This window comes from Anolis carolinensis, chromosome 5 (genome assembly GCF_035594765.1).
Source record: "Anolis carolinensis isolate JA03-04 chromosome 5, rAnoCar3.1.pri, whole genome shotgun sequence".
Lineage (NCBI taxonomy): Eukaryota > Metazoa > Chordata > Lepidosauria > Squamata > Dactyloidae > Anolis > Anolis carolinensis.
Genome location: NC_085845.1, coordinates 77,043,756 through 77,056,520, shown reverse-complemented (window position 1 = coordinate 77,056,520; position 12,765 = coordinate 77,043,756). Strand labels below are relative to the sequence as shown.

Sequence of the window (12,765 nt, the reverse complement as noted above, 5' to 3'; positions counted from 1 at the left end):
CATATGAACCCTGCTGTGCTCAACTCCAGAGTCTCACAAAAATATCAGCCAAACTAAACACTTCTGCTGATGCCTGAGCAGCTTAAGTAACTCATTAGCGAACTTTATTTCTCTATATTCTACAGCAGGTTTCCCCAAATAACCTTTCAATTCCATGAAATCTAGCTAGTACTAAATCCTCATGATCCATATCTCTTGACCTGAATATTACTGCTATAGTTTTTCTTACTTCTAAGATTTTTTTTTTAAACTGCTCTGCGATGTGATAGATCTATGTATTGTATGTTCACACACAGGGGTCATGCTTTATCAGTCAATCAAAACTTTATTACAATCCATGACCAGCACAGAGGGGGGCACAAACACCCTGGGATGGGGAAACACAGTTCCCTAGGGAGGTAATCATAAAAGAGATTAGAAAACAGTTTAAAAAAAAAACAGTACTGATTAAAGACACGTTTAACAAAGCAGTTATGGGACCGACAGGGGAAGGGGGGAGTCTAATAGGAGTCAAAACACTAGAGGGAGAGGGAGAGGCACATTGCAAGTCCAGCAACACCTCAGCTGCAACAGGTTGCTCCAGTCACACTCCCTTCAGGGTGCTGCCCTGTGGGGTCGATCATAGTCCATCGAATTTTAAGTGCTGCAGTGCAGAACCTAGCAACACTGTAAGTTATTGTAGTGCTAGAGTTCAAGAGCAGCAGGGTGGTTTAAAATTTTCTGGTGTGCCCTGGGTATTTAAGAAGCCATGGAGTGATCAGACTAGTTCTAATGCATCTGTAGAACATGCATTGAAGGAGCACATGTTTGGTTGTTTCTGTGTGTCCGGACTCACATGGGCATAATTTCTCCTTGAAGGGGGTATTCCGATACCTCCCCTCCAATACAGCCGATGGGAGGGCATGGCATCTTGCCAGGGTGAAAGCCCTTTGGTGTTTGGGCACCTTCAGGTTTGTTAGGTATGCCATGGGGCGGTGAGGTATCTGTTAGCTTCACTAACACTAAAGGCTGGGGCGCAGGCTAAGTCCAATGGGCGCTTTATGTCCAGGATCCATTGTTTAATGAGATCCTTGGCTTGGTCCCATCCCATGCTTAGCAATTATGCTTGGGAGAAGCCTAGTGTTGTGATCTTTACGGCCACTGTTTTAGTCCATGTGGACTGGAAGTAGTCCCTCATGGTTAAAGGGGCAAGAGCACGTTGGGAGAAGGATTGGCATAGCCAGTAGTTGATAATGGCTGTCCATGCTCTGGCCTCCACTTTGATGAAGCCTGTCTCCAATCGCAGAGTGGCATTAGAGACACATCTGAAGGCCTGTAGAGCTGATCTTAGGAATTTTCATTGGACATGCTATAGTGGGCCATAATTTGGAAAGGGGCCAAGCTGGGGGATCATGCTGTAGTATTTTGTCACATTTATTTACTCCAAAGAGATAATACAGGTAAATGATTCTACAAGTAATTTAGCAGGAATAATCATCGTTATCATTATCATGTCCCTCTTATTGAGAAGTTGTATGAACCCAGTGCTTTATTCCAGAGGTTCTCAACCTGTGGATCCCCAGGTGTTTTGGCCTACAACTCCCAGAAATCCCAGTCAGCTTACCAGCTGTTAGGATTTCAGGGAGTTGAAGGCCAAAACATCTGGGGACCACAGGTTGAGAAGCACTGCTCTATTCAAGCACTTGAATGGACTTGCCCAGCTAATCTGCCATTACCCAAAATAATTTGTGCTATATGACCAACTACCTGTTCTTTGTGTATCAGTAGCTTCCTTACTTCCTTATTTAGATAAAACATTCATTCTATATTTATTAAACTGTTTCCTTTTTAAAATTATCATATTTTATGGGGATCCACAGTTGAGAATGAAGTAATGGAAATGTTGCTTTATTTCAGCAACATCCCATGCCAAATAGGAGTCACACCTAATTGTCTCTGTGTGTAACACAATAAAAACAAGCAAGGGAGGTCAATTAAACTGCACACAAAATTAAAACAAGCCATATAAAAATATATAAGCTAAGATCTTGTTTCTTGTTGCACAGCATTATGTGTACTTCTGCAGAGGCCTGAGAGGGGAATAGCTGCCAGCTGGATGATGGCACAACAGAGCTCTCCCAGGCATAGCTGACACTTTGACCAAACACTGGACATTTGACTTGGGGGTGGAAAACCACCCAGCACTGTCCAGCAGCTGTTGCATAGCCTAAGTAAACCTGTTGCACAAGGAGGTATTCATGTTAATATTTTGATTTCCAAGACGGCGCAACTGGCGCAGGGAATCTTTTTGCCACCCTCACCAAAGGGAGACAAGCCCTGTTGGAAATAATTCTGGCTGAACTATTTCCAAGGGTGCGGAGCTGCCTTCTAAGGTCATTTTGAGCCTTTTGGTTGAACCACCCTCCTACCCACTAACAATATAATGCACTGGTTGCCTATCAAGGCTGGGTAGGAATCCCCCCCCCAATGTTCGGGGCAGGGGATTGCCTACCCTATACTGTTTACAAGGGTGGGAGTGAGGGTTCTTAAATAGGCCATCCCATGGAAAGCAGCCATAGGTTTACATTTGGTGTACACCTAAGGCACCCCTTTGTGGTGTGGGCCAGGAACGGAAACCCTCACCAAGTGTTTACATAATCGGGTGAGGGTGAATGGAAATGGCCTTGATACGGAGAGAGTTCTGGCTCTGTAAAATCCTTTGGACTTGGGGCAGAATTCTTCGTAAGTTAATTCTGGTTACATTTCAAATAAAAGTTGCCCATATTTTATTCCATATTGTTGTCTGGTCTCTTATTAAGGTAGTGGGATGACAAAACTCCTGATTATATAGAATATACGAATCACCAATAGGATTCCAGCTACAATGTTCTATCTATGTGTAAGAAACAACAGACATTAGAAGAAAGCCAACAGATTATATATAAAAGGAGTGGCTCGGGGGGAGGGAAACACAGTGGTGAGGGATAGAAAATATGTATAAGCATAAAAGTAACAGTAGATGCTAGCAGTTAATGTGTTGTAGATTGTATTGAATATTATAAGTCTGCCATAAAACAAATGATGTATAACAAATGTATTGAATTATGATAAAATAAACAAAAATATTTCAAAAAAAGAAGAAGAAAGCCGAACAAGGCGAAATGTCAGGATAGAATGCTTTTGGAACATGGCCATACAGCCCAAAAAACCCACAGCAACCATGTGATTCTGGCCATGAAAACCTTCAACAACACAAAGATATGATAGCTCTTATATTATTAGCAAATCAGAAATGAAAGTTAGGAAATCATGCTTTACTCAATTTAGAGGGGTATAATTTAAGTTTTGGCTGGCATGCCTATTTATAGTATGGAAAAGATAAGGCTAACAAAGACTTTAATAGGCATCTGATAAGAACTAGCCTTCTAGCAATGTGGAAAAGATATACAGAAAGGATAAAGCAAAAAAAAAAAAAAACCTTTATGGCTGCGTCCCCTGGAGCAACATATAATGAGGAATCGAGAACATATAGGAAATACCTAATGGAAGAAATAGGACAATGGAAATTAAAAGGGAGGGAAGAGTTAAGGATAAATGATTAGTTTCGGTATTATCAACTATAGGATATATTTAGGAAAGAGATTAAAACTGGGTTCTCCAAAAGGAAATTGGAGCTGGAGAAAGTAGAGTATAACCTGGAAGATAATCGAATAACAACAGTAATGATTTCCTGGGCCAGAGACGTAGGGGAAAATATAGATTTGGATAATTGGGAATACTTATGGAAAGGGGGATTTAAATTTCCAATAGCTGGGTCCATTACAGAAACTATGTATAAAATGTTCTATAGAAATTATATAACTCCATAATTATTAGTTAAAATTAATAAAGCCCAATGGGGGGAATGTTGGAGATGCAAAGTGCAGAAAGGCACTGTCTTCCATGTTTGGTGGACTTATAAGGAGGCAAAATTTGTAAAAAGATGATGAAAGAAACTGATAAAATTATGGCTAAAAAAGAAAGAAAAACCCAGAAATATGCCTAATGGGCTTGTTTCAAGACAGAATCGGTAAAGAAGATATTAAAAAATTGCCAATATAGTTTTTTGGCTGCAAGAATTACTATAGCAAAGTCTTGGAAGGGGGGAAAAGAACTATTCATTAAGGACTGGAGAATAAAATTAGTTGAGTATATTCAAATGGCCAAGCTCTCCAATGACATAAGGGGAGGAAACAAGGAGACTTGCCCTTGGATATTTAAAAAGGAAGACAAAAATAGATTTTGAAATACCCGCACAGGGAATTTATTAATGTAATGATAAGGATAGAGTTTTGTTAAATACTTGTTCCATATGTTATGGTGTCAGAAGTCTTGGGAGGGTGTTCACGGGTGGGAACAGGGGATGGGATTGGGGAAATAATATTTGTACTTTGATTGTTGAATTTCATAGATTGTGTCCTTTTTTCACATAATACAATAAAACAATTATTATTTTTTTAAAAAGCAAATCAGAAATGAAACCATAGACAGAAGTGATCTTCTGTCTGTGACTTTTAGATAACATTTTCAACCAAAATTTCTGTAATATTCACACAAGAACAAAATTTAGGTTGAAAAATATTTCCCTTGAAGAAAAAAACGAGGAAAAACAATATCAGTGCCCTTATCTATATATATAAAAGAGTGGTGGCATCACAAAACAACAAAACTACAGGCCCCCCAACCTCGACAACACAGCCCATCATCCACGCCTCTAGGTTGATACAACAAAAAGAAAAGAAAAATAAAGTCCGAATTAGAGAGAGAGGAATAATTGCTTTTATCCAATTGCTGCCAGTTAGAAGGCTAAGCTCCTCCAACTTGGTCTCCTAGCAACCCAATAAAAAATAATAAAAAACACTAAAAAAATTGATACAATAAAATACTATAATAACAGAAAATAACTAAAAATAATACAAGAAAATAATAAAATATAATAAACAAAAATATAACTTACAATAAAATTAATTAAAAAATGCAAATAACGTCAAATAAAAATTACACAACAATTTTTAACCAATACCACCACCACTTTGCCACAGCAACGCGTGGCCGGGCACAGTTAGTCTTTTATATGATCTTACAACAGATACAATTTTCAAAAACAGAGTATGTTAGAATATCCCTCAATCAAATAAATCTAATGCTTGACAACTCTATTTTTCATTTTGCATTCCAAGATATTTGCTGTGTTATGCAAAATGCCCCCCAAATTATGATCAAATATAAAACTTGTGAGTAAATTGAACATTGTCATTACTAGTATTGTTTTATTGCTATGCCATTTCTGGTCCGAGTAAGCCGCAAACTTCTCAAGTAGTCCTAATATTTACTATAAGCCTTTCAAACCTTCATAGCAATACTAATAGTTTGCCAAGAGGTCTCGTTCCTTGTTTTTAAATTTTATTTTGGTTATTTTATTTTATTGTTAACTAAGAACATTTGCACTGCATTTTTTTACCGGCTTCAATAAAGATCAACTGAGATATTTAAGGTATCATATGACTACTGTCATATGATAGGGGCTGCAGTGGTGCAGTGGGTTAAACCGCTGAGCTGCAGAACTTGCTGACCGAAAGGTCAGTGGTTCAAATCCGTGAAGCAGGGTGAGCTCCCGTTGTTAGCCCCAGCTTCTTCCAACCTAGCAGTTTGAAAACATGGACATGTGAGTAGATCAATAGATACCACTCCTGTAGGAAGGTAACAGTGTTCCATGTAGTCATACCACCACATGACCTAGGAGATGTCTACGGACAACCCCAGCTCTTCGGCTTAGAAAAGGAGATGAGCACTCCCCCCTAGAGTCTGACTTGACTAGACTTAATGTCAAGGGGAAACTTTTACCTTTACTATGACTACTGTAGTAATCTTATTACAGAATTTACTTGAACTGATCATCTTAAAGAATAGCAAAGAATAGTAAGAATTTATTCCTAGATTCAACTTTTCCCAGAAAAAACAAAGGAGATTGGTAGATGCACAAAAATAATTATATAGTTCAGTGCATTCTATTGAATTGTGCTCTATTCTGTAATAGCAGTGTTTGTATGGGAGGTTTACAGATATGTTCACGACACAGGGAAATCCAACAGATATTCCCAAGCTAATAAGTTTCTGACACTTGTGGCATAAAACTCCTTGGAGTCAGGTGCAGGATTTGCTAAATTTCTTACTTTCAATGTTTTGGTAGATTACTACAATTTAGGGCTTGAAATAACTTCTCTGGTTATTTGATCACACAGAGAGGTAGACATATAACAACAAAGAAGTAAATGTTATGGAGTTTAGTATTTTCAGATTAAGAGCATTTCTTGAAATCCTACTAAATATTTAAGCTGTCCACATCAATTTTATTTCACTGTTTATGTAAAACATGGAACAGGTATCTTAGGTTTGTATCAAAACAAAACCTTCAAATTTGATACGAGAAAGACTGCTAAGACAAAAAGGTATACATTCAGCTAAACTTGTGATTTAAATCTATGAGGCTTGTTAGCAAGTTGTTTCATTACTTTTAATGAAATTTGAAGAAAAACAATGTTTTTAGTGGTTTGGAGGTAATGACAACAGACCCCCAATGAAGCAAAGCGCTTGGGGAAACAAATTTTAACGAGTGAACAGACTAATTGCTTCAACATGACATGTTTAATATATTTTAACATGCTTAATGTACCTTGCTAATTGATAGCATACACTGCATCAAGTTTCCTAGAACAAATAAAGCTAAGTATGAATGGTTGGGCAGTATCAGAAGCTGTTCAACTTTGGACATCAATGATTTTATCTAACGATTGTGTGGTTGCTTTTATTCAAAGTTGCCTTGTTTAAGTCTTCAAGAATATTTAATTTTACATGGCTTCTAACTATGCAAGAGCTAGCTTGTGTGGTATTTTTAATGTTGCATTGTTTGGCATTTTATAATTTTATTATTGGGTTTATATACTTACTTGTTCATTCTGTATGCAAAACACCATGGTCTAAACATCAAATAAAATTGAATTGAATTGAACTGGACATCAGTGGAATTAATCAGGAGGGATCTTTAATTGTTATCATTATGAAGTTCCTGCTGCTAGAATTTGCTGCTCTACTGGCTGAACTGAAGGTTGCACACTAGAGGTGTACAACTTGGGGAAACCCCGTGCCATTTTTGGTGCCCAGTTTTTGCTGCCTCCATTCTGTTTTTTCAGAAACTGCCCGAATGCAGGAGGGGAAAATGCTGTTTCTCGATCTGACAGCAAGAAAATCCATTTTCGCATCAATGGGAGAACTTCAGAGGCTCCAGGGACAAATATGGCCACACTTGGAAAGCACATTTACCACAGCAAGCCCACCAAGTTTCTGAGTGTTTGAGTCATCCACTAATTTTTAGAGAATTCTAAAAGTTTTTTGGGGGGAGACATGCCCATCATAGTAAAGGTAAAGGTTTTCCCTTGACAACTCTGAGGGGTGGTGCTCATCTCCATTTCTAAGCTGAAGGGCCGCCGTTGTCCGTAGATGCCTCCTAGGTCATGTGGCTAGCATGACTGCATGAAGCACTGTTACCTTCCTGCCAAAACAGTACCTATTGATCTACTCATATTTGCATATTTTCAAACTGCTAGGTTGGCAGAAACTGGGGCTAACAATGGGAGCTCACCCCTTACTACAGATTTGAACTGCTGGCCTTCCGGTCAGCAAGTTCAGCAGCTTAGCAGTTTAACCCGCTACACCACCACAGCCCCTATACCCATCATAACCAACCTTAAATGCTGGCAAGGTTTCAGCTGGTATTGACAGAGGATTTCTAATCAATCTATATATATAAAAGAGTGATGGCATCATGGCGACCCACAAAACAACAAAACTACAGGCCCTCCAACCTCGAAATTTGACAACACAACCCATCATCCACGCCTCTAGGTTGATACAACAAAAAGAAAAGAAAAATAAAGTCCGAATTAGAGAGAGAGGAATAATTGCTTTTATCCAATTGCTGCCAGTTAGAAGGCTAAGCTCCTCCAACTTGGTCTCCTAGCAACCCAATAAAAAATAATAAAAAACACTAAAAAATTAATACAATAAAATACTATAATAACAGAAAATAACTAAAAATAATACAAGAAAATAATAAAATATAATAAAAATATAACTTACAATAAAATTAATAAAAAATACAAATAAAGTCAAATAAAAATTACACAACAATTTTTAACCAATACCACCACCACTTTGCCACAGCAACGCGTGGCCGGGCACAGCTAGTAGCATTATAAAACACCTAACCCAGGCAGCACCAGGTACCTAACATAGTAAACAAATAAAGAAATAAGCGAGGAAAACTACCTTGACTGACTGATATTATTACTTCTGTCAACCAAAACAGTACTAACCATGTAATTTTGACTTTATTAAGAAATAATTCACTAAGCATCCATATTAATTTAAACTTACTTTTTTTCATAGTCATTCCTTGCACAGCAGATGGGTTTGTAGGTTTGAGCACAGGAAGGGAAGATGTCTTGTCTACCATATTGATGGATATATCCGTGGACCATGGCGTTTCCTCTGTTTTGGCTGATGACCAGGATGTGTCCCCAGGGGCATTTGTCAAAGTTCTTTCATCAGTAGAACTAGTTTTCAGTGCTGGAGCTTGAGAGACAAGTTGTGTGGCTCCTTTACGTATACTAAAGTTTTTATGGATTTGGTCAACATGAAAGATTGGGTTAGTTGTCCAAGATGGTGGCTGTATTTTGTTGTCCACTGAAGGAACTACATTTAAGCTACTTCCGGTCATGTTTGGAAGAGGAGTGTCAGATGTTTCAGTGTCACCATCAGTGCTAAATATGTCACTTCCATTTGAATAAAAGCATGCTTTCCCCAACACACCTGAATGGAAGAAAAAGAATAAAATATAAATACACCACTAGTCAAAATTAATTCACAAGAATGACATTCTTGAAATAAATTAAGAGATGGCACCTGGAAACGATGAATATAAAACAAAAGAAGAAAGAGGTTTCAGGGTTTTTTTTTTTTTATTCTAAACATCACTGTTATAAGGAGCCTCCGGTGGTGCAATGGTTTAAACCCTTGTGCCAGCAGGACTGCTGACTTGAAGGTTGGGTTGCGGACCTGAAGGTTGCTGGTTCGAATCCAACTCGATGAGAGTGTGGACAGAGCCGGCCCTAGGTATTTTTCAAGTGTAGGCGAACAGAATTTTGGCACCCCCCCAAACCAATCACTGAAAAATAAAAGTGTTGGATAAGCGAAAATGTTTGATAATAAGGAGGGATTAAGGAAAAGCCTATTAAACATCAATTTAAATTAAGATTTTACAAATTAAGCACTAAAACATCATGTTTTACAACAAATCAACAGAAAAAGCAGTTCAATACCTTGCGGAGGCAGACCGCAGTAGACAGGAGTTGCCTCAATGGCACCCCCAACAAGATGGTGCCACAGGCAACTGCCTAGTTGGCCTGGTGGTTGAACCGCCTCTGAGTGTGGATGAGCTCCCTCTGTCAGCTCCAGCTCCATGGGGAGACATGAGAAAAGCCTTCCACAAGGATGGTAAAATATCAGAACATCCGGGCATCCCCTGGGCAACATCCTTGCAGACGGCCAATTCTCTCACACCAGAAGCAACTTTCAGTTTTGCAAGTCACTCCTGACATGGAAAAGACCCCTTGTTATTTAGCCAGAAATAGTTTTCTTTCCATTGTATAATTTACCATTCTTCATATAGCCAGCTATGTCTTTAAAAGGCCCCTTTGCAGTTCCATATTTTGCAGCATATTTTCCTATAATAACATTTAACTACAAAATAGACATTGCTTTCTATGTAAAGCATTATGCAATTTAAAGTTCAACCCTATAAACAGCTTTGTGAGCTTTGTGAGTTCCTATGTTGGTACTCACAATACTTTATCTCAAAAATGCAATCTACATTCCATAATAGCACATTATTTTTCCAGCCTATAAATACAGAAGATTTGATCCAGCTGGGTGTGAATGCTCTTTTTGAATGCAGAGGGAATTCCACAAGGCTCAACGTGGGGTTTATTTCTGCTAGCTCTACCCACCAGTGTGAGTCCGTGTGGAGGAAACAATGCTTCCATGCATACCTCCTTTACCCTTATGAAGCCCTCCAACTCTGTAGATATACGTTTCTTTATCTCCATGGAAATTAATCTGAACGGTAGATAGAAGGAGAGCTGTTTGAGGTCAAGGAAAAATTCTTATTGCCTACAATGTTCCCCTGCATAAGTGCTAAAAGGAAATTGTAAAACAAAGCCCCATCGGAATCTTCTGCACAGCTATGATTTTGACCTACATTTTATTTTTATTTCAAATCCAGATTTCTCCAAAGAAAGAAAGATTTCGCAAAAAGAAATGGATCTTCACAAATAAAAATACTTTCTGCACATACCATACAGAAATCTGACTAGCATATCATAAATACCCACACACGGACATACACCACAACAGCACTACACAATCCCTACGCAGAATAGCTAGCAACATTGAAGAATGCATGTCAATGACTAGGCACCATTGTACAATGCACAACCACAATGTGTTCTGTTGTCACGACCCAGGCTGCAGAGCACCAATAACCATACACAGAGGCCAGAATCTATCTAATATCTTTATTGAAGGAATATATAAAGTAAATAAAAACAAGTGTAGAAAATAGTCCAGAATTAGACCTTTCAGGAAAGGTCAGTATTAGTCCAAAAAAGCAATGTCCAATAAGAAATATTAAGGTCCAAAGTTGTAATCCAATAACCGAAACACTCACTTTGCCAAGCAAAGTGAGGGGAGATGACAAGGTCCTTTAGTCCATGAAACTTGAGCGAGGCTAGGAAATAACTTGATACTTGAAACAAGGCTTGAACGTGGAACAAGGTAACTAAGAACAAGAACAAGGTCCGTGGAATAACTTGATAAAATCCGTGGAACAAGGCAAGGATTGATCCTGGGAAACAAGGCAAAGTCCGTAGATAAACAAAGGCTGGGAAGCAAGGCGAAGGCTGGATAGCAAGGCAAGGCTTGAGCAGGAGCGAGGCTTGAAATCGGAGCGCGCTGTCCAGACACAACTCGCTCCGTAGGCTGACGAATTGACTCCGCGAAGTTACTACGCGGGTAAAACACCTAAATAGAGTCTAGCTTTCCCGCCGAAGCAGTTCTCTGGGAATCAGAACCGAAAGCTAACTCTGAGACCAGATGTGAGACTCCCCAAAGATTCTCACGAGAAGCAGTCTTAATTGGCCACATTCTTAGCTGCAATCCTTGCACTCCTGCGCGAAGCTGAATCCAAACTTCTCTGTTGTTTACAAAACTCCCGGCGCAAGAATACGGGAGAAGTAGGCTCTGGGCTTGTTTGACATACTTCTGGGAGACAACTTTCTTGCAGGTGCAAGGTTCCCAGATCTGCCTGGGAAAGATCTGGCTGAGAGGAATCCAGTTCAGACTGGGAAGGTAAAAAACCCAAGTTTTCATCTTCATCAGGAATTACAATGTCCTGAGCAGGACTACAAGGCCCATGGGTCATCACATCTGTGTGACTTGCAATGACAAGATACAGGTGAGCATGCTTGTTTGAGCAACTTCGCTTCCACTACTAACTGCAGAAAATGTCTGTTGTGCAATAGTGACATACATTTGTTTGTCCCTAAATGAATTCCCCGATGGCACAGTGGATTGAACCGCTGAGCTGCTGAACTTGCTGACTGAAAGGTCGACAGTTTGAATCCAGGGAGCGGGATGAGCTCCTGCTGTTAGCCCCAGCTTCTGCCAACCTAGCAGTTTGAAAACATGCAAATGTGAGTAGATCAATAGGTACCACTCTAGTGAGAAGGTAACAGTGCTCCATGCAGTCATGCCGGACACATTACTTTGGAGGTGTCTACTGACAACGCCAGCTCTTCAGCTTAAAAATGGAGATGAGCACCAACCCCCAGAGTTGGACACAACTAGACTTAATGTCAGGGGGAAACCTTTACCTTTTATTAAATGAATTCCTGCCAAAGTATTTCTGATTTTGTAGCATTCAGATCTACAACTTGTTCGTGAAACAAACTTTTAGAGCCTAATTGGAAGTCTTTATTTCAAATGAAACTAAATCTGAATCACCCAAGTATAGAATTGTAGCCATGTCCAGATTAGCTTCAAGACACAGTCATTATTAAAATATAATCCCACACATTCCAATAGTTCTTTACACACAAGTATCCTGGATGTAAAGATCATGTGTAGTACAAACATAGACTGTAAGGTGACCCATGAGGTCAGAGAGATTGTGATTTCACATAGAGCCTGTAATGGGACATTTTCCTTTCCCATTAAGATAAAAATTACTATCGCAAGAATGTTTTCTTAAGTAGCAAAAAAGGAACATCGACTAGATTAGAGCCCACAAGTTGAAACTAAATCCTGACAAGACAGAGGTATTTCTGGTCAGTCAGAGCAGTCAGCTATAGCAGAGCACTTGATGAATCAACCTGGACACAGCATATTATTTGCGAAGACAGAAATGCTGGACCATTCCAATAACTATCATATCAGACTACACAAAGAAGCCATTAAAATCCACAAGTATGTGGACAATTTCAACAAAAAGGAGGAAACCATGAAAATGAACAAAATCTGGCTACCATTATTTAAAAAACTCTAAAATCAGAACTGTAAATAAAGAACAACACTCTGAAAACAGAGGAATTCCAGACATGAATCAATCAGGGGCAGCTAACACCTCCAAACAAA

The 12,765-nt window shown here is 39.0% G+C and overlaps 1 protein-coding gene across 1 annotated transcript in view; it reads right to left on the bottom strand.

Annotated features, from left to right (window-relative positions):
* Positions 1–12,765, bottom strand: part of corin (corin, serine peptidase) — a 156,458-nt gene that overhangs the window by 103,299 nt on the left and 40,394 nt on the right. The window contains exon 3 of the mRNA XM_062981623.1: positions 8,452–8,886. Within this exon, the coding sequence (XP_062837693.1) occupies positions 8,452–8,886 (435 nt within the window). The remainder of the gene's footprint in view (positions 1–8,451; positions 8,887–12,765) is intronic.